This window comes from Corylus avellana, chromosome ca1, assembly GCF_901000735.1.
Source record: "Corylus avellana chromosome ca1, CavTom2PMs-1.0".
In the NCBI taxonomy this organism is placed as follows: Eukaryota; Viridiplantae; Streptophyta; class Magnoliopsida; order Fagales; family Betulaceae; genus Corylus; species Corylus avellana.
Window position 1 is genome coordinate 45095466 of NC_081541.1, and position 23055 is coordinate 45118520.

Here is a 23055-nt window from a genome sequence, read left to right on the forward strand (position 1 = left end):
AAACACCTGAAAAAAAAAAAAATAATAAAAAAAAAAAATTTTGAGGGTGGGGCCACATCTAGAGTAGCTAAACAAAATAATTTTTAGTAACTGGTATGGTTTATATGACACTATAATTGCAGATCACGTGTATATATAAATCATTTGGAATAATATTAGTCAACTTAAATGTATAGGAAAGAAATTTGATCTCTCTCTCTCTCGCCATATTCACGAATCACGCAGTTTGAATATTTCCTTTCATAGTCGATCATGACACCCTAACCCTACTTCTACTCCATTAACTTTTCTTTGACGCGCGTCTTCCTATCCTGGAGACTATAGGCAAAAGAGAGACTACGTATTAGCATTGAACAATAAATGGAGAGATATTTGAGAGAGAACTTCGACGTGGAGCCCAAGAGGCCGTCCGATGAAGCCATTAGGAGATGGAGATTGGCCGTCTCCGTCGTCAAGAATCCCCGTCGCAGGTTCCGCATGGTCGCCGATCTCGCAAAGCGCGCCGAAACCGAAAGAAAGCGTCGGGAGCTCCAGGTTTTCAGTGCCTCTCTCTCTCTCTGTGTGCTTGAAACGATCAATATCATTCTGTTATATTGTAAATTCTGTTTTAGATCATGAACGATCGATATAGCAGGGTTTTTTTTACGTGCCTAATATTGTTTGTTTGGTTGCTGAGAAAAAAGTTAATGCAAATGAAAGGAAAGGAAATATATTTTTCATTGTTTCTGTGGTTTTGGTTATTATTATTATTATTATTTTTTAATGCTCTAAATCTTTACATTGAATTGTTACAATGGGTTTAGATGAGTGATGGTTTTTGTTTATCTGCAAAAAAAATTACAGTAGATTTCCTGTGGATTGATCGGATAGGTTTTCAAACGCCTTCATATCAACCAATAACGCGCTTACATGCAATTTCTGCTCATTTTCTTGGATTCAACGCTCTACTTGTTTTATATCTGCTTTGAACGTGGAAAAGTCAGAGTCAAACTTTTCTGAAAAAATGAAAAAAATCATTCACAACTAACGGAAAATTCTACGGTTCGACATTTGGTTGTTTTTAGTGTTTTCCTCATGCTATATGGAGATAGTCATGACTATTCCCGATGGCTTGGGGTGGTGTACGTGACCACTTCCTTACCGTTTGAGAGATGATTGGCCACCCATAAAAGAGGCTTGGCAATTATTTTTAGGTCGGCGCATCATGCATGGGCATTGAAAATGAAAAGATTTGGTGGCTAGCTAGGTCAAATGGCGTAGTCTTCAAAGTTTATTGGCTATATATTCACGTACGGGGATTGATATGCTTCAGGTTGGTTCCTTGTAGATGTGTTTTATTGTTATAAGCCAAGTTGAGCAGCCTCCATTGAATAATTTTATTCAATGCATGGAGGCTTCTCAACGTAATTGGCTTATAAATAATTTTTCTACCATCGACTAGAGGCTTCCATGACCAATATTAGAATAGGTTCATTGGAATCGTTCTTCTTCAAAGGGGGAGTCTTAAAGTTGTTTTTGATTTCTTATTTGGCGTCCTCGAACTTTATATATATTTTTTAATTTCCCAAATTTGAATATAATTTTTAAAAGAGTAATGATACTTTTTACACCCATTTCATACCAAATGATATGGTAGGTTTTAAGTGATTGACCCTTTTGATTTTTTAAGCGGCTGACATGAGAAGCTACTTAAAACACGTCACATCAACTGTGTGTAAAATGGGTGTAATAAATAAGTGTGAATGAGCATTACTCTTGCCAAAATTTCTTGCGTCTTAAATGGGCAAATGGAGTGACAAAGAGGAATTGCTTCTTGTCAAAGCAACCTAATTCGTTGGTTCTTGTTGTAAATTAGTTATCTAGGTAGACTTTATGACAAATAGAATAAATCCTAGTGTGAAATGTATTTTTTTTTCTTCCTTTTTGTAAGGTTTAAGTAATTTCTTGGTGATAGTGGTATTCAGCAAATTTGCTATAGTTGACAAATAATTGGAATCTAGTCCTAGGAATTTTTGTTCCTTTTCTCATTATAGAATGATACTCAAAAAAGAAGAGATATTATATCATGACCAAGCATTTACTCCTAATAATTTGGGAGCGAGAAATAACTTTTCTTCATCTTTTTCTTCTAATTATCAGAACAAATTAAGCAGGTAATTCCTTTGATAATTATGGTTTTTGTGATTTTTGGCCTACGGAAATGGGAGAGGCCGTATACAGCTATACATAATAATATATTGATATGATTTCTATATATAAAAAGAAAAACGAAAAAACAAAGATAAGATCTCTCAATCATTTATAATGTCAATTTGTTTTCATGTTGTCACGTTTTGAAAACATTATCTTTCGATTCTTTAACGGAAAAATTACAAACAAATGCACAAAACTTTCCTAATGAAGTCATCATCTACAACAGTTGACCAGCTCAGGTGTCCTGTTTGAGTAGACTGTTACGCGGTTGTCATACAATTGGGATAACAGGGCAATGAATATCTGCTTTTAGTTTTTTTTTTTTTTTACAAGCTCTTACTGATCCAAAGCCTAGTTTTCACTGTCATGTTATCTTATGATTATATGATATTCGTATAACAGTTTATTAAATAGTATTATACTCTGTGTTTCAGGAGTCCTGAACACGGGGGAGGGGCAGTTGATATTTATTTATAAATTGTGCAGTGAATTGGACGCCATAGTGGCCAAGTTGGCGACGACCACAAATATCTTGTTTTGAGTCTTTGTTTACACGTAGTGTTTCCCCCACTCATACGTTTCCGTAATTGATGCCCATTTTCTTCTTTGCTTTCATAATGCCGCGTCCAAGACTTCATCTATGCATGTGCCTGAAAAATCTTCTTTCTGACCACCGACCAACTTTCTTAAACTCTCTTGACAATGACGAATGCATTTTATAAACATTTTGGATATATAATACTTGCTCTGCTCAAGGCCAGCAAAGCAACAGGACACCTTTGAATGCATGCTTGAACATTTACCTATATATGGGGCTCACCAAAGCCCATAGGTGATAAATACATAAAATTAACATTGAGAATAGCTGAACTTTTATGTATTTATCTTGCGTATGAACTTTCAGAGAGTGTTTTGTTGGTTCAGATACAGAGGATTGCTGTGACAGTTAAGAACACATTCTAGACCATATGCATTTTGTAGCTTAAAAAAGTTTCTGCATACCGTTGTACTTTAGAAAATATGGAGGCAGTGGCTCCTTTGTGTTTAATGTGGTGTATTTGGAGAGAGCAAAACTCAAGGAGCTTTGAAGATTGTAAGTATGGATTGTTATAGATGGAGAAAGTGGCATGAAATAACTTGCCAGTATCTAATTTTTTTAAGTTTTTGGAATTATGTTCTTCTTTTTGCTATAATGTAGGGGTGTGTTGTATACTTCATGTCTGCTAGGGTTGCACCCCAATGTTCTTTGAATGAATATAAGTTACTTATAAATTTTTTTTAAAAAAGTTTCTGCATAATCCCAAATGCCGCATTATGTACATTGATTTGCTATAGCCTTGGCATGCTCTCATTATGCTGTTACTACTTGTGGCCAGGAAAAGATACGAGTAGCTATATGCGTAAACAAGGCTGCATTGCACTTCATTGGCGGCATTGACAGCACTATTACATGTACGAGTATTTGTAACTTCTGATTTATCCAAACGTCTATTTCCTTCCTTCAATCACATGTTTTTTTTTTACCTTATGCAGCTGGGAAGCAAGCTTCTTACAGGCTCTCTAAAGAGGTTAGGGAAGCTGGATTTGGCATTGAACCTGATGAACTAGTATCCATCGTTGGTCCCCATGATGCCAAAAGATTGGAGCATCATGGAGGAGTTGAAGGATTAGCAAGAGACCTCTCTGTGTCTTTGAAGGATGGTGTTGTTTCTAGTGACATACCCGTCAGGCAAAATATTTATGGTTTAAACAGATATGTGGAGAAACCTTCCAGAAGTTTTTGGATGTTTGTCTGGGAAGCCCTACAAGATTTAACTCTACTTATCCTCATTGTTTGTGCTGTCATTTCGATAGGTGTTGGAATTGCCACTGAAGGTTGGCCAAAGGGTTTGTACGATGGGTTAGGAATTTTACTCTGCATACTCCTAGTAGTACTGGTCACTGCAATCAGTGACTACAAGCAGTCTTTGCAATTCAAGAAATTGGATAAGGAGAAGAAAAATATAATTGTTCAAGTCACCAGAGATGGGTGCAGACAGAAGGTTTCAGTCTATGATTTGGTGGTTGGAGATGTTGTTCATCTATCAATTGGAGATCAAGTTCCCGCCGACGGCGTTTTCGTATCGGGCTATAGCTTATCGATTGATGAATCGAGTTTGTCGGGGGAGAGTGAGCCAGTGGATGTAGCCGAAGGCAGGCCTTTTCTTCTGTCAGGAACAAAAGTGCAAGATGGGTCTGGTAAAATGCTTGTGACATCAGTTGGTATGAGGACTGAATGGGGAAGATTGATGGTTACTCTGAGTGAAGGGGGAGAAGATGAGACACCACTTCAGGTGAAGCTTAATGGAGTGGCAACCATTATTGGGAAGATTGGTTTGGGTTTTGCAGTGCTAACATTTTTTGTTCTGACTGCAAGGTTTTTAGTGGAGAAGGCACTTCACAATATGATCACAGACTGGTCTGCAAGTGATGCAATGAAGATTCTCAATTACTTTGCTATTTCAGTGACTATACTAGTTGTTGCAGTTCCGGAGGGATTGCCTCTTGCAGTGACTCTAAGTCTTGCCTTTGCAATGAAAAAACTGATGAGTGATATGGCACTTGTAAGGCATCTCTCTGCATGTGAAACAATGGGTTCTGCTAGTTGCATTTGCACTGATAAAACAGGAACGTTGACCACAAATCATATGGTTGTGAACAAAATATGGATCTGCGGAAAAAGTATGCAGATAAGTAAAGGGAATGAGGATGTGCTAAAGACCTCAGTCTCTGAAAGAGTATTTAACCATCTTCTGCAGTCGATTTTTCTGAATACTAGCTCGGAGGTAGTCAAAGGGAAGGACTTAAAGCAAAACATCATAGGTACCGTTAAATCACAACTTATACCAAAAGCTTAACATTATAAGAATCGATAAATTTAATAATTTAATTTATATTCTAACACTCACCCTTAATTAATAAGGCCAACACATGAAATATTTAATTGAGAAATTCGAATTCAAGACCTCTATTCTGATACTATGTTAAGTTATCAATTATCATAAAAGTTTAAGCTTGTAGAAAGATACAAATTTAATCATTTAATTTATATTCTACCAGGGACTCCAACAGAGACCGCACTTATGGAATTTGGGTTGCTATTGGGAGGTGATTTTAATGGTTATCGCGAGGATTATAAGATAGTAAAGGTTGAGCCTTTCAATTCAATCAAAAAGAAGATGTCTGTTCTTGTGGCTCTTCCTGGTGGCGGCGGCAGCTTTCGAGCGTTCTGCAAAGGTGCATCAGAAATAATTTTAAAAACGTGTGATAAGATTATTAATGCTGATGGGGAAGCCATTCCTTTGTCTGAAGAACAGAGAAAGAACATCACAGATGTCATAAATGGCTTTGCTTGTGAAGCTCTCAGAACTCTATGCATAGCCTTCAGGGATATACAGGACTCTTCCAACCTGGATAGCATACCTGATGATGGTTATACATTAATAGTTGTTATTGGAATTAAGGATCCTGTTCGTCCGGGGGTAAAGGAAGCCGTTAAGACTTGTTTAGCCGCCGGGATTACCGTGCGGATGGTCACCGGTGATAATATTAATACTGCTAAAGCCATAGCTAAAGAATGTGGTATCTTGACAGAAGATGGTCTGGCAATAGAAGGGCCTGAATTCCGCAGCAAGAGCCCACATGAGATGAAGGAGTTGATTCCAAAACTACAGGTTTCACAGTTGCTTAATTAATGAACATTCTTAAATGCTAATTAGCAGAAGTTCATTCTAAAATTGCTTGTTTTATGTATGCAGGTAATGGCTAGATCACTGCCTTTGGATAAGCACACCCTGGTAACCCAGTTGAGGACTGTGTATAAAGAAGTTGTGGCAGTGACTGGTGATGGGACCAATGATGCTCCTGCATTGCATGAGGCTGACATTGGACTTGCCATGGGCATAGCAGGAACAGAGGTTTGTTACAGATGTTAAATGATGTCGTGTTTGTTTTTTTGGTTTTTTGTTTCAATGAAGATGTTAAATGATTTCATATAGCCTATAGGCAGCCTTGGAAGTGAATCTCTTGTGGAAATAGTGTTCTTGTCTGATGTTTCATTTAGAGGGTCTAGTATTTCAATCTATCATTATTGATTAGATGAACAGGTGATATAAAAATTCACTTTTTGACACTATTTTCATCCATGTTTTCCTAGTGGAGTTCTAACTGAAATATCCTTTTTGCTGTAAACAATGTGCATATGTCACATGCATAAGAAAATGTGCATGCTCTTTGTTATTATTGTTAGCTGAAGAACTAACCAAGTTGCATTGTTGCAGGTGGCAAAAGAAAATGCTGATGTTATCATAATGGATGATAACTTTAGCACTATAGTGAATGTTGCCAGATGGGGTCGTGCAGTTTATATTAACATTCAAAAGTTTGTGCAGTTCCAGTTAACAGTTAATGTTGTTGCTCTCATGCTCAACTTCATCTGTGCATGCATCTCAGGTGAGTCCATCAATGGTGCCAACCATTTAGTAGGGTTGGCAATTTGTGGTATGACTCGTGACCCAACACACGACACGTGACAATTTTTGACACGACTCGCAAATTCGGCACGAAACCAATACAAAATTAGCAAGTTAAGGTTTAGGGGTCTTAACCATTTAATTAAATGAGTCAAACTATGGTGGTTGACTTATATAGTCTTCCAGCCCTACCTCGATACAATCCGAACCCGAGACGCGAACACGAATTGCCACCCGGCTCCTAGGCATTCAACTTTCTCTTTTCGTTTGGTACTCCTCTGTCTTCTTTAGTGCAGATGACTAATAATCTTGTGAATTAACTTGAAGGCACTGCTCCTCTTACAACCGTACAAATGCTTTGGGTAAACTTAATCATGGACACTCTTGGAGCATTGGCACTGGCTACAGAACCTCCACATGATGGGCTGATGAAAAGACCCCCAATTGGGAGGAATACAAAATTCATCACTAGGATCATGTGGAGGAATATTATCGCTCACAGCATATATCAAATTCTTGTTCTTTTGATTCTCAAATTTGAAGGGAAGCGTCTTCTTAAGCTCTCTGGCTCAGATGCTAATTCCATTCTCAATACAGTCATATTCAATTCCTTTGTGTTTTGCCAGGTATAGAGTTTTTTCATCTGCTAATGATGCACATGTATTGCACCATCTGGAGCACATATTACACAATTCTGTTTTGAAATTTTTGTTGTTGCTAGATTTAGAGTTGATTTGGCATGCAATTTCGCAGTTAAAAATTGCGTTTTTAAGTAAAATTATGGAAAGTGTCTCGTTTGAAAGTGCGTTTTTAAAAAATGTCAGTTTGAAAATGTAGAGCAAGGAGGTGCGTTTTTAAAAACGCATGATTTTAAAGATCGAATTGCGATTTTATTAAACGCCTAACTACGTTTTTAAAAATTGCGTTTTCAAATTACATGTTTTAAAATGCGATTTTGAAACCGTAAAGCCGAACGGACTCTTGCTTTTCCTTTTGCACGTCTTCATAGCTTCAGATTCTGATTACTCATGCAGCTGAAGAGATCCATCATAGACTTGAAAATTGTACCATTTATTGTTCCTTGTTTGCTTATCCTTAAATTTGTTGTCGCAATTAGTTAACTTGGCCTTTCTATATATTGCCTTAATGTCTTTAATTCAATAATCCAAGGATGAAATCAGGAAAAAATAGAAAAAGAAAAAATTGAAAGAAGTCCGTCTTATAGGGCCAAAGGATTGAGGTCTCTTGCAATTTACAGAGATCCCTCTCTTTGTGAGGAGCAGTCGGACAACCCGAGACCTCCCCCTTGAGGTGGTATACCATCCCTTCAAAGTAAAAAACGATGGTCGGCCTCCCCATTGAGTGGCCAACTACGTCAAAGGGTGGTCCGACCACCTAGAATGACTTACTTTGTGTTTTTATTTTCTTTAAAGGTTCATGTGGCGAGATCTAAACCATTCATTTTGAATGCACGGCTAATTCTTAAGAATTGCAGGCCCTGGATTGAGTGAAAACTATTAAACATCTACTTTCAAGGAACATTAGTGTCTTAAAGTCGCACAACATGTTCTCTGACCACAGAGTTGAAACTGTTAATTCTGATCAAACAGTGACTTGTCTTCTTTTTGATTCTGTATTTCAGGTATTCAATGAGATAAACAGCCGTGATATGGAGAAGATAAATGTTTTCAGAGGAATGTTTGACAGTTGGGTTTTCCTGATTGTCATGGTCTCCACAGTAGGTTTCCAAATCATAATAGTGGAATTTTTAGGCACTTTTGCAAACACGGTGCCACTTAGCTGGGAATTGTGGTTAACCAGTGTCCTAATTGGGGCTGCAAGTTTAGTTGTTGCTGTCATCATAAAATGCATTCCTGTTGGACCAACCCAGAACACTGCTGAGCAACATGATGGCTATGAACCACTCCCTGATGGTCCAGAGCTGGCATGAAAGACTATGATGGATGTTTGTGAAGTATCCAATTCTAAAAATCATATCTCAGGTGAATTCATTTATATTCTATCGAATAAATGGAGGATTCCAATAAAGGTCAATGGTGAGCTCTTCTTGAACCAAGAGCCTTCCACACATTTTGCAGGAACGAAGTGTTAAGATTCTTTCAACGGTCTCTCCTTATTTGTTATTTTCAACTATTTGGTCCCTCAGGCTCAGTTGCATATCCAGTACTCATAAAGTTTAGCTAAGAATGTAGTTTGGAGTGAGAAACTTAACACTTAGAGGGTTGATTTGAAACTTCTTTTTTTGGCAATTTTGATATATATTCAATTCATTGAGTTCTTGGGTGGAAATTGATTTGTGGAGTGATACATACAGGATTATTATTATTATTATTTAAGTAATCGAAATTCATTAAAACTCAAAAGGGCGCAGCTGGTAAAATTTGCAATTAATTCAATGCATCTAGATTTGTCCATCTTCCATGGGGCAGTAGCACTCCAAAAAAAAGAAAAGAAAAAAGGATTAATTATCTTTTTCTCCTTAAACTGCCATTTATTTAGACATTGCCCCATGAATTACTACCTCTCACATTCAACCTCCTTGAACTACCAATTTTCCTACAAATAAAAAAAACCCAGCCATTAGTTAAAATTGTTAAAAGGATGTAAAATGATGAAAATATTTCAAGTTTTGAAATTACATTTACTTAAATACCCTATTCGTCTTTTCAGTTTTTAAATTTTTTTTTTCTTTAGTTTTAAATTTTTGCATTTTTTATTTGAGGGTATTTGCGTCCTTTTATGTCTAAAAAAAAATGCATATCCCGTCTAATTTAACGACGATCTTGACTAAAGGAAGATTTTTTTTTTTTTTTTTTTTTGGGCTAAGCAATGATAATTTAAGACGGTTAAGTGTGATAAGTGTCATTTTATGGGAGCAATGTGTAAATGAATGATAGTTTAGGAGGGGAAGGTAGTTAACCCAAAAATTTCTACAAATGGGCTTAAAGATGACAATTAGTTGATGTCATAAAAATCATCTGCAGCAGTTCATCCTGCAGAAGCTTTAAGTCTACCTAGGATATAAACACAATGTTATGTAGTATTACATTCTACATATGCAAAATCTTCAAGAAATTCAAATGTTTACAGAGAGGCATTATCCCTACAACAGTGTCAACTATCAGGGTTCGGGTTCGGCATGCTTTCTGACAAAAAGCTTCCCTATATCTTCCGTAACAACATTGCTCCTGGAAAAATCAATAGAAATAATCATCAGCAATGGTACTTTTCTCGATTAAAATTGAATGACCACAGCCTAGTTTAAGCTTATGGGTACAAAAGAATACTGCAAAATGCTAGTATATCCAATCGAAACCGAAATCAGGGCCCTTCAAACAGAATCATTAGAACTAAATTTTAAAAATGAAGGCATTGTTTATGGAGCTCAGGGACAAATACATCAAATGCCTAGTAAACTCTGCAACCATAAAGCAAAAAATTACTTAACCTCTCAACAAAAAAACGTTGAAGTCTTTAGACATTGCTTTCAAGCACCTATCTGCAATTGATTTACTGATCTATAAGCAGTAATGTGATTTAGGAAGCACATGATAAACAAAAGGGTTCAATGTAATACCATTTTCATGGCTGGGAAGGCTGATTGTAGATATAGTTTGGCAGGCTTATGCAGAGGGTTATTGGCAACTTGAAAACTACTATCAATATGTAACAGGTAGAATAAGGAGGGTTAGAGAGAATAATCAGAAGAACAAGTAGTATACAGGCGTAGAGAGAATAATCAGAAGAGAAAGTTTGGAGAGGAGGGAGTTGGATATTGGGTAGATGGATTACCAATATTAAGAGAATATATTATAAATGTGCTCATAGGTACAAAATCCCGCATTGGTTCTTTACTAGGTGAGATTGGACTTTATTGACTCCAATTGTAACTTGACTATTTATTTTAGAGATACGGTGCAATCAAGGGTAGCACTTTTCCTGGATTATGACAAATAGTATTAAAGCAATCTAATAACACCATGTGGCACATAGAACCATAATCACCAGGTAGTTTCCAGGCACATAGAACCATAATCCAAAAGCAACAAGCTTTAAGAAAGTAAAATCTGAATAAATTATACAAGGCCTCCGGGATATTTTGTGATGCTCTCAAATGTCATGAATGAAAATTAAATCTATAGTCAATACTAACTAGTTGATACAAGGGCTAGAGGTTTTATTCTATTTGCTACCCATCCAGAGAACGAAAATTCTCTTAAAAACATAGCGGGACTTCGTCTCACAAAACCAGCAGACCAGTGCTGACACAACACCAAACTAACCAACTTCAACAAAGAAGCGGGAATCTATGCTCTCATTCAACTAGCTACCTATTTCTTTCTAGCCTAAGTTCTCAAAACAGTCTTAGATTAGCAGAGTGCATCGGTTCCTATCTGAGATGGACATGTAGAAGTGGTTGTAGAAGCTAACACTCAGTGAAGGTGCCAGCACGTTTAATATTTCCATGAGTTCTACCTTGGAAGATCACCTCGCCACATTTAACATTTTTATGGTTAACATGTTTCTTATAAGGTGAATACATCTATAAATAAGTTTGAGCTTGTAACTCGTGCTTCAAAACAGCAAGGCATGTGGCTTACCTTGATCTGGTGCCCTTACAAGGTTGAATTTTGTCTACAAAACAATTAGTCAGGTTGAATAATTGGGAAATGGAAAATATATGCTGCTGCATAATTCCTTGATTCAAACAGAGAACCAGTACCTGATGGAACACTTTAAATTGGAGAGAATTCAACTCACTAGTAACTAAGTAACAGACTTTACAACTAGAAAAATTACCACAATACTTGGTTCAACTGAGAAAATGATGAAAGAAGGAAATTCCTCTAAAAACTGATCCCAAACCAGAGGAAATTAGTACAATGTAAAAGCAAGGGTTTCTCAGCTGAAACTCTGATGAAACAGAAGTCTGAACTCTGAAGAGTTAACACAACTCGCTTCGTTAAAATATTTGTAATGGTTGATTGTTAATGTAATAGGATCATACAACCCTAATGCAATGCACTTGACCAAACAAAAAAAAAAAGTATCAATGAGGTATAGATATGGTATAGCAAACTCCATCATAATATGTCATTAAATAATTCAAAATCAATGCATCAGCAGGAAGCAACACTTAGGTAATCTAGAGCCATCTGTATTCAAGCTTCATGTCATTTAATCATTCAAATCCAATATGAGAGAAAGGAAATTAACCTAAATTGAACAACCAAATATATGCATTCACGGTGAGCACACACCAGCACACAGGTGCACGCATTGTGTGTGCGCGTATAAAGTATAGTATATATATATATACACCAAACTTAGTAGCCATATATTTTCCAGATTTCTTAGGATAACTTTACTGTAGAGTTACCCCTCAACATTTACTCCCTATAGAACATTTTTAGTTTGTCCTTATTTCATTGTGTCTCACAAATTATTAAACACTGTGTGATACAAAATCTGAAACATTTAATTAAAAATAATAATTTGAACTTTAATAAGAAATTACCTTAAAAAAATAGAGAACCCTAAACTGCCAGGTTACCAATGGATATGTCAAAATATTACTAACTGACCTTCCACTAAGCTGAGGCGGAACTAGCACACCACGAACAGTATCTGGAACATTCCTGGAATGAGGTAAGGTCCCTCTTGGAACCTTTCTTCGGGGAAGAAGAGCTGAAGCTGACCCGTTTGAGTCTCTCTTGCGTGATGCATTTTCAGCCATGGCGGCAGCAACCCGAGAGGAGTGATCACTATTATTCAACAGACTGGATGACATAGCAGGTGAGTTCAAGAGAAAGGAAGCATCTGGAAGTCTCCCGATTGGCTGCTCTGATGACTCCACAGAAGTGCTTTGTGGTTGCTGATTTGATGGTGTCAATGATACCCTAAATGCAGCGAATTAATGGGAAAAGTGAGTTTAAAGACTAACAAAATTCCAAACCATGGTCTAATCCCAAAACCCAAAAGCTCAAGCGAATAAGTTTAGCTCATGAATGTTATATCACCTACTCACTTTTGTCATTATTACTTGAGATTCCATGGCACGAGAAAAAAAAAAAAATCTTCTTTCCATTTTCTTACAACACAACTCAAGCACTTCAATTGCGAAACCGAAAATCCAAAATAACTTTTTCATTATCCATTAATGTTCTGATTACCCTAAATGCAGAGAATCAATAGTAAACTCGAGTTTAAAGTTTAATAAAATTCAAAATCATGGTCTAAACTAAAAACCCAAAAGCTAATGCTAACGGATTGCGCTCAGGAAAAAAAAAAATCAAAATTATCTTTTTCGTTTTCTTACACTATCTTACCAACCAAACAGAGAAGAACAGAGAAAAGGAAAAACTTTCATCGCTACAAAATAAGTACTTCAATTACGAAACCCAAAACTATCAATTTCAAAACCAAAAAACAAACTTTTTCATTATGTATCAATTTGAACACATAGAACTCAATAATAAGATAAGAAATGGAGAGAATGAGGGATTACTGATTCTGAGGAGAAACAGGAAGCTGAGGATTATCGTTTGGAGCTTCTTCTGGGTCGTTTTGGTGGTCTTCGCCGGACTCCGATACGTCGTCGTCTGAGGACGAAGCGTAGTCTACCAGAGACATCTCTCTCTCTCTCTGAACTCCTCTTCCTCTCTGATTAACGCTCTCTGTGCCTGCCTTTCTGCAATACCAGAAATGGACAGTTTTGTCACTTCACCAAGCGACGTCGTTCCATTGTACATAACATTTAGTTTCCCATAATGACAAAAGAAAAGGTTAAAAAAAAAAAACTGAGAAATAGTTTCCCTGGAGCTGACCAAATTATTTCAATTATTAATGTGAATGAAGTGATTGAGAATTTATGGTTAAATAGTAATTTAAGAACATGTTTTCTTCTAAATTGAAAAAAAAAAAAAAAAATCTAATCTATAAACTTGACATCTATCGAAAATGCATGTTTAATGGATTGAATTGAAATAAAACTTTATCCATAGTTTAATGTAGTTTTATCACCGAAGAGATGTTGGTTACGAAAAAGTATGAGAAAAAAAGTTGGATAAACTATTATTAGTATCATAGATTTATATTCTCGAGATTATTTTAGAGTAATAATATAGTAAAATTCTTAAATCTTGACTATTATTTTTGAATGATTTAGATTTTGTTAACTCAACGTTTCAAAATTTACCATTTCTAGAATCTAGAGAATCCTTCATTTTCTTCATAATCAACTTAAAGATAGACTTACTTGCCATTAGATATGTAATGGTGGAAGGTCTTAATAATGTTATTTTTGGGCGTGACACTCAAGATGTTGTTTTTGTTTTATGAAGCCCCCTAGCTCCTAAATCTTATCCATGCATGGTGCTTTCACAAAGTTCATCGCAGTGCTAACTGACCTGCGCATAATTTATCTAAATAAATCAACTCTACTATTGAAGTTTATGCATTCTCATTTTGTCCTTTCCCGCCGCGATGATTGTACTTCCCATTAGTGACATCAAACCCCTAGCCTATTTCCTTTTTATTTTTTTATTTTTTATGTTTATTATTTCATTTTGTTTTGTTTGAGGTTGTATTCTCCGAAAAACAAAAAAAACTTAGAAGATTCAATATTTATGAAGTTCCCATGTTGAAATTACTTCACAAGATGCTGGACTGAATATAAAAGTTTTTGACATTTCCCTTAATGTGAAGCAAAGAACTCTAGAGCTTTTAACTCTTACTTGGTAGGTGAAGCTTTAACTCACTTTTGAGCAAAGCACTATTTTTTCAATCAAAGAATCCTGCTGTGGGGTTCACAATTTTACCTGGGGATTTGGTCATTTTACAGTTGACATTGCTGAAGCTAACAAAATCATGCAACTTCATTCACTCTTTTTGGATAAAACTATAACCCAAAATTGAAGAAATTGAAACAACAGAATGTGAGAAACTATGACATAACACTTATCCTCTCTATTTTTTTATTTTTTATTTTTTTTTGAAAAAAAAAAAAAAAAAACTATAGAAGTTGCTAACTAGCTTACTGAAACTTTTACATCCACTGACAAGTGACAAAATTACACCAAAAGCAATTTGTTATCAAGGCTGATGACCAAGAAGAGAAGGTCTGTAAACAGCATGGGTTTGTGCAATCTCGATTCGATCTCGGGGATCATTCATTGTCTCATCCCTTAATGCTTGAAGAATCGCCTGACATGAACGCTCCCTGAAAATGTAACCAAAAGAGATGCATCATATTTACTTTTCGGGTCACTACATGTGAAGGATTCAAATATATGAAATGCAATTTTATCAACTTCCAAATGCACGAAGATTAATCACGGGTGTGCATGCCCCCACACATGCGCTTTTGAGAGAGAGAGAGAGAGAGTTGAGTACCTTGTTATAAGTATTTTATATAACATCTTCAAGATGGGGCAGAGCTCAACTGGAGCAACAGGCTTATTTTCTTCAGGATGTAGTGTACTTAAGCTGGACTGACAGAGCAGCTCATAAAATGCTTTAACAGCAGAGACCCCCTGAAATACAAGTAAATTGTTGTTGCAAGGTATAGGGAACATAAGGGAGGTATAAGAAATGGCAAAAATATTGCTGAGACACCAAAAAAAATGGAACAAAGTGGTTGTCGATGACAATAAAAGGTAGTGATGGGATTATTCACCCGCCACTGCCAGCAAAGAAACCTGAGACTTTTATAGGAGCTTGTATAGTGCATACTAATATAAGTTGCCACATAATATTTTTGTAATGTTGGGAAGAAAGTACGGCAATGCTCACGACACGGTATCAAAATTGATTGGATTACTTACAAAGAATCTTTAAGAAAAAAATATCATAGGACAAAGCATTTATTCTATGCAACTTCGTTTTCAAGTCAATTCACATTCAGCATATTCGATGTCAATTTATTGGAGTCTGTTTCTTAACCAGTCCTTTAAATTGATCAAGATGCATACCTGAATCATCCCTTTGCCCTTGATGCTATCACCCATTTCAAGGCTCAATTCCCCTTTGGCCAACTTTTGTCCATACCATGAATTACGACCTTTCAACAGGGTTACATAAGTGTCAGCCAACAAAGGCCCTGCAAGTTTCTCTGGTTCTTCTGCTAAGAGATGAGTGATAAATATCATCTCAGATGTACAGTGAGCAAAGTATACTGATTTGCTGGTGGCACTCTCGTTGGTTAGAGCTGCTATCATTCCTGTGGAATCAAAACAGAAGTTAAAACATTTATATTACAGAAACTTTGAAACTAAATATTCTTCAACATGATATCAAAATGATCGAATGTGTTTTTCTTCTATATTCTTAGACATGTACGAAAGAAATGAAGAAGCTTTTCTTTTGCTGAAGATCTCGAGTCTTGATTGACCACTCTAGGGATCCAAGAGAACCAACTCCCTGTTATTGAGGGCCAGCAACAGACCTACTCATAACGTGAAGGAATGACCTCACAATTTCTAGCCCAAGAAATTGCAATTTTCATCTATGAGAAAACAAGGGTTCCTAGATAAACTCTATCTAGTAACAAATGAAGAAAAAGGAGTCTGGTCTTAGATGGGTTCCAAAAACCATTGTCCACTTAAAATGTACCAAAGAGTGTCATATATGTATATGCCTATTCATCATGGAACCTATTATAATGTAATGAAGTCACTATTTTCTTCAAATAAATATGTTACCAAACTTGAGCACATACATGTTTTGGGTATAATATTTCAATGTAGCTGTGTCCCATGTCTAGATTTAAGAAGATGCATGGGCAGACACCCAATGATCATATGGTTCAAGTTTTTGGTCAAACTTGTAGGACCAAAGCAAACAACTTATGCATATAACACGGATCCAACCATCCAAAAGACATTTCCAAAGTACTAAAAGATGTCTGAATATTGTTAAGACTTTCATCGACATACAGAAAAAAAAAAAAATCAATCAAAATATAGATATAGGATACTTTCTGCTTAAGCATCCTAAAGCACAGATAGAAGAGTTGATATTCATTTTCCTCCTTTTAAGCTTCTCAATGACATATATGTCATGTAAACGCATAAGGTCTCATTTCTGAAAATTTTCTTCAGAGCAGTTTGCCATGACTTGTACCAAAATAAATTTCAAGTTTCAACAATATACGAGTCTGTTTTGAAGGAGCAATGCAACTTATATGTGGATCAAGCCTGAAGCTCAACTAGGAAATGATTGACATAATAACCTGAATAAATTAACATGCATTAGGAAAAGATCAACAGTCGTGGATCCTGATAAATAGAGTTGTTTAACTTGTTTCTAACTGTCCAAGTACTATTATGAAACTGAATCTTACCAGCCCCAATAGCATAGACATTCTTTAAGCCTCCCATGACTTCATGAGTAACAAGGTCACCATTGTCCCACACTACAAAGTGGGGCTGCCTCAAAAACTTTGCCAATGGTTTCCTCCACTTTTCAGCTCCACATATTCGAGCATTAGCATATTCCATGTTGTAGATCTCTGAGGCTATATTAGGTCCTCCAAGATAAAGAATGTTCTCCATTGGAACACCAGCTGCAAAGCATAATATATTAACAGAGTATGATGGGGAAGAAACCATATAACATTAAGAGAGAGGAAACCCCAAGCAAGTACCACAAGAAAGGAAGAGCCGCAAAAAAGGATATTAAAATTCAATGAAGCGTAAGACTGACAGAAAACCTAATTTCACCTGTGATGGAGAGCAATTTCTTCTTTTTCTGCTTAATTTTAGCTATTTATAAATTAAATTTTTTCCAAGAAGCTAATCTGATTTATACAGCAGAAAAATAGAGTGGTCAAATAAACTTAAACTGCATAAGGACCTTCAACAGAAACTACAAGAAAAGATTTGAAAAGACAAATATGTGACCCTTATAATTTGTCCCCATAGCAAACTTAAGGGCATATTAATGACAGTGTAGAAGAAGACTGAAAACTATTATGGGGAGACGGCTTTTAAAAAAGCAAAGAGAGAACATGAGAAACATGATCCACAAATTTTCTTAAGTTCCTAAAAAATTTCAAGTTTTCTAAGAGTTTCTTAGACATTCTTAAAAAAATTATCCAAAATCCAATCTCAAGCAAGGAAGACAATCTAAGAGCTAGCAAAAACAAACAGAAACTAGCATAAAGCCAAAAAGTTTGGATTGTCAGAAAAAGAGAGCAGTAAATGCCATTGAGCCTGCCACCTCAATACTTTCAATCGTCTTCTTAATGGTTTTAGCATTCAACTACAACTAAGGGTCACATTAGCACATTAGCTCAAATGGTGCTTCTTCCATTCAACTACAACAGTACCTGTCATCATTTCTTGAGTAAATTACCACAGTTCCTTAAATATGCAACCTGGTCCCATGGTTCAAGATTGTACTCAAGCCAATCTAAGTATTTATTTGAATGCCTATTAGGAAACTAAGTTTTTACGTATTATTACCCAAAGAAACCATCAAATGCATTCATTGAGAGTTACCAATATGACAACTTCTAAGCTGTAGTACTGTGTCAACAGAAATTGGCGGGATTTGGCCTCAGAACTAGAAAATTTATGGATCAATAAGTGGTACTTCTCCCCTTTTGATAAGGGGTTCAACCTTCCTAAGTTGCATTAAGAGGCCAATTCACATTTCTCTATTGACAAGAAAGAGGAAAGAAACGGACAACTATAAAACAAGGATGATAAGCCATTTATTCAGAGAGAGAGAGAGTGAGTTCTGCTAAGTGGTGAAGATAAACACCAGAACTTAATGCAGATCCCACCCAGGCATTCTGGCTGTAGAAAACCAAATAACAATATTTAAGAAAAAGGGAAGGAGTCTTACTTGCTCGATTGATCATTTGAGTGGGAGTTACTATGCGTGGTTCAGGCTCCAATTCAGCCTCTACACCCTTTGCTAAAGAAATGATGACAGGTTCTGTTATTCTCTCTTTCCAATACCTACTGATTTCTTCAAATACCTCACGGGTTTCTGTTGAGGGCAAGCCATTGATTACAATATCGGCATCCCACACAGCCTCCTGCAAGTTAGTGACAACCTTCAAAGGGCAGAGAGGAGTATCAATCATGTTCAAGCAAAATCCGTCTTTCAAAATCTCATCAGCATGAAGTGTTCGATCACCTAATCTTGCCTCCACATATTTCAAGTATGCACACCGCCTAATCAGTCTTCTCAACACATCCTCCCTAGAATTGATGACCTCGAATAGGTGTTCAGCTGTAGCTCTGTCAACAGATCTACCAGCTCTTCTCCATATCCTAATTTGGACCTTCTCTCTTAAATGACCATAACTGTCTTGCAACATAGCTGCAAAAACACTACCCCATGCACCTGCCCCAACAGCAACAATCCTCAGCGGATCACTCTCAGCTTTTCCCAGAAGGCGACGAAGCTCATCGACCTTCTCCTCTAAAGCACCATTTGATTTCAGAATTGACCCATTGGCATCCGCATTAGGCATTACTTCAGTTGCCCCAACCATCTTCTTCGACCAATAACACTTAGCTCAAGGATTTCAGAGACAAATGCTAGAGAAAAGCAACTAATGCTCAAAAACAAACACAACCTTTCTGGAAATTTCTTTCAAGCTACAAACTCAAATTACCAGCCTCCAAACCTCTGACTCTCAATCAATTTCTACAAATTCAGAAACAACCCACTTCTGATTATTATATGGGTTTTGCACCCCAGAAACCATACAACTGAAACCAGCACATCACCGCCTAAAATACTATTAAAATAATAACTTTATAGGTGGGTTTTCACCAAATTCAAAACCAATTCCACTCTTCCAATTTCAAGCCACAAACTGATCCAAAAAATCGAAATTTCAGAACATAAAAGAATATCCAAAAGGATTCAACCAATGGGTTTTAGACTTCTCTGTTCAATCGCCAATATCTATTCAAACATGTAAACCAAAATATTGAAAACTCAGCCTACAGCTTTGGCCATCTACCCCAGCAAACCAGTTAACAAGAAAACGTTAAACCAAACCGCAAGACATGAAGAAAGGGGAAGCGAAAACGAACTATTCTTGTCAGCGGAGTCTTCAACGCGGTGACATAATAGAGGTGGGTTTTGTCCCTTGTGCTTTTGCTTCAAGATTTCACACATTGCTAGTGAAACACAAAATGGGTACGCAACAGAGTGTGAAAATTCATTTCAAAGAACTGGCTTGGCCAATTGGGTCAGCGTGAAATGCAAGAGAACCCAAAGAACGTCGAGCTTTCGTGAAAGAATTAGAAGGCCATGACTCATGAGACAAGTTATTTTGTAGCTTTTTTTTATGAGACAAGTTATTTACAAGCCATTTTTTAGGTTTCTTACAATAAAAATCGTCATCATTATATTTTTTATTTTGTAGATTTTTTTGTTTTTTTTGGGAATGGGAGACATTCTCAGATGATGTAATCACGTAAGATAGATTTAGTACTCTTTGTTTTTAAGAAGGATGGATTTGCTACTCTTTGATAAGTTACCTTGATGAGTAAAACGCCATTTGTAATTTTGTACGATGAAAGATGGATTTTTATTTAATAATTATGCAAAATTATTAAAAGTTAAGGTATATATATATAAAGAATGCTTAGTAAATTTCTATTATAATGCTTAATTATATTTACTAATCAAATTATGGTGACTTGTATTCTACTTAGGCCAGCATAGGACTAGTAATTAAGTGTTTCCAAAATTGGTATGAGTAATCTGTTTCCTTTATTTTTTATTTTTTTTTAAAAAAAAGTTGTTACTTTTTTAACTGATTGAAAAAAGATATTCTTAAAAACATGTTTTGGAGAATGAGAACAAAATATCTGTCTTAATTATTATCTAGTGTCAACTCCATTGACAATGTCAATGATGATGATAAAGATTAAAGACTTAGGTGCAACTAACAACTATACTATGGAAATATGAATGATAGAGAAGGTTTGGTAGCAATAGAAGTATATGGAAAGTTGTTGAATTAGTCCATCTTTTTTGACATTGTGACAAAAAGATTTCTTAAGCTTTTAAATTAAATAAATAACTCTTTATATAATATGTATGTTTAACAAATAAGTCATTGTACAAATTTTGCCCATTTTTTCAACTTCATCCTTATGAAATTAAAAATTTACTCTCAAATAAAATTACATATATTTTTTAAAAAGTTTAGGCTAAGCCAAACATTCTCATAATTGGTCAAAATGCGTGACTAAATCATTCTTAAGAGTCTATAGATGATTTGACCACCTCTAAATTTGATTGTTGACCGGCCTACCCCTATGTTATAGGGGGTGACTGATCATTTCAACCTAAACTCTTTTATTCTTTAATAATTTTAAAATTTCATGCGTGATGGTTGGTCACTCGGTTCATATTAAACATTTTTTTCAAAAAACAAAAAAAAATCTTGAAGACATTGTATTTTTACAAATTTAATGTTGTATAACAAACGTTTTACAATAAATTAACTAATTTTTTTAACATTATTTGGGGCACATTGCAAACAGGGGTAGTTAAGGCTAAGTGTAATTAAAAAAAAAAAAAAAAACAGTCATTAAAAGGGAAAAAAAAAATGTTCTATAGGTGTTTGATTCATAGAGGTTTTGAAGGAGGGATTTTTTTTTTTTTAACTGAAAGTTGAGAGCTTTTGTTGATTGCAATCCTTCTCCGGGTACAATTCTTCTTACTCTTGATCTGTATTTCAAGAGGTAGCCAAAGGGAAATCGCATGTGATAGTTTACTCTAAACAATGATGTTAGCTTCGCATGTATGTGTTTGATATGTAGGCATTTTGGGCATATTGTATGTATTTATACCATTTCTTCAAATCCTTCTAACGGGTTTTTGCCTTTTGATATGTATATGCATAGTCCTTGTCAATATCTCCACAAGTAGGCTACTTTTATAGTTTTTGGAAGCCAAAGACGTGGGTGAAAGAGAAAGTGGAGGAAAAGTGTAGGCTGTGATCCCAAAAAGAAGCAGACTTTATGCATTTTATAATGCTAGTAGAGTGGGATGGAGTTGGAACATGCTTGAATTGATGGGCATGGTTGTGGTGGAGATTACAGCCTTGTCTGCTAGGCTTGATTTTCTTGGAATTGAAATGGGTTGATGTCATTTCTTTGATTCAATGCCAGGTGAGAGCTATTAGGTGGATAGTTAGGATGCTTGGGAAATATTGATGGATCATCTTGGAAAATGGTATTTGGGCTTTCACTTATTTCCTTCTAAATGGTTTGGGCTGGGGGAAGAGTTTTGGAAGAAGTCTCTCTGTGGAAGAAATTAAAGAAAAGCAGAACTGGGGAAAAATGTGTTTTTCCTAAATTCAGAGGTCAAGTGGTATTCTGCCATGGTGTGTGTGGAGAAGCAATTTTGGATGATAAGATATGGTTTGTTGGTCCAAGAAAGCAATGAAGGAAAATGATGATATGGTATATTATACTCTCTTGGAAGTGGTAGGGTTTCTTGGGTGCAATGACTCATTTTGGTTCTCAATGGGATGAAAAGGCCAGTGCATTGTGCTTACAGTCCACCTAGCTGGCTGTCAACCATGTGGTGAAGTGCTGAATTGGCTTAGGTTCAGTGATACTATACACGGAGAGCGATTTTGATAATTCTCCAACAATGCTTGAACCATTACTAACACATACATGAGCTAAATTTTCCTACCTTTTTTATTTCCCCTTGGAGTCTTTTGCACTTTGTCATATGTCGTTTCACACCCAGAGTAGTGCATTTTTAAACACTATATGAATGCACATTATGAATCCATTCTAAAGTTGACAGTTTCCAGATTAGGTAAGTTAGAATCACAGCATGATTCTCTTTCAGTTTATTTTATTTATAAGTGATTTGCTCAATGTGGGATAGATGCTAGTGCTGAATAACCAAAGTCATATCTAATCATAGTTGCAACAATGCCATGTCCCAGCATCTGATTGATCCTTGAATATAAAAAAGAAACGTCAATTTGTTTAACTTCTTAGTTTCTGGTAAGTTACATACACATCTGTTGGGTTCTGAACCCACAACCACACTCTCCACCTTCTTTTTACAGGGAGAGGAGGTGGCATTTGAACTAGAGCTCATTGGCATAGAAAACAACAATTTGTTCACAAGTTAGATCAACAAAATCTAGGAAAATTAGGTTACTTTGAACTTGAATGGAGTGTTTTTCAGTCTAGCATATAGTGCTCTAGCAACTTCAAGTTGGTTCTTTTGTTTGCGTGTAATTTGGGATACTTGCACATCATCACAATAATTGCTCCTCCAATTTGCTGTATTTTACATTCTCCTGTTATAAAATCTTTACTGT

At 36.0% G+C, this 23055-nt stretch overlaps 3 protein-coding genes across 3 annotated transcripts; 1 reads left to right on the forward strand and 2 right to left on the reverse strand.

Annotated features, from left to right (window-relative positions):
• The first annotated feature begins 215 nt into the window (after positions 1-215).
• LOC132186438 (calcium-transporting ATPase 4, plasma membrane-type-like) lies at positions 216-8858 on the forward strand. The gene is made up of 8 exons (XM_059600418.1): positions 216-534; positions 3570-3645; positions 3727-5055; positions 5293-5906; positions 5991-6149; positions 6513-6684; positions 7032-7330; positions 8347-8858. Exons 1-8 carry the CDS (start codon positions 361-363, stop codon positions 8653-8655), a joined length of 3132 nt encoding a protein of 1043 aa, XP_059456401.1. The 5' UTR covers positions 216-360; the 3' UTR covers positions 8656-8858.
• An 804-nt stretch (positions 8859-9662) lies between these two features.
• LOC132189224 (uncharacterized) lies at positions 9663-13409 on the reverse strand. Its single transcript, XM_059603849.1, has 3 exons — positions 13234-13409; positions 12311-12625; positions 9663-9913 (listed from the first exon to the last, which is right to left on the reverse strand). The coding sequence occupies exons 1-3, from the start codon at positions 13356-13358 to the stop codon at positions 9847-9849; spliced, it is 507 nt and encodes a 168-aa protein (XP_059459832.1). The 5' UTR covers positions 13359-13409; the 3' UTR covers positions 9663-9846.
• Positions 13410-14728: 1319 nt separating this feature from the next.
• Positions 14729-20015, reverse strand: LOC132167075 (probable glycerol-3-phosphate dehydrogenase [NAD(+)] 1, cytosolic). Its single transcript, XM_059577970.1, has 5 exons — positions 18576-20015; positions 17068-17289; positions 15698-15945; positions 15120-15259; positions 14729-14946 (listed from the first exon to the last, which is right to left on the reverse strand). Exons 1-5 carry the CDS (start codon positions 19231-19233, stop codon positions 14820-14822), a joined length of 1395 nt encoding a protein of 464 aa, XP_059433953.1. The 5' UTR covers positions 19234-20015; the 3' UTR covers positions 14729-14819.
• Positions 20016-23055: the final 3040 nt, after the last annotated feature.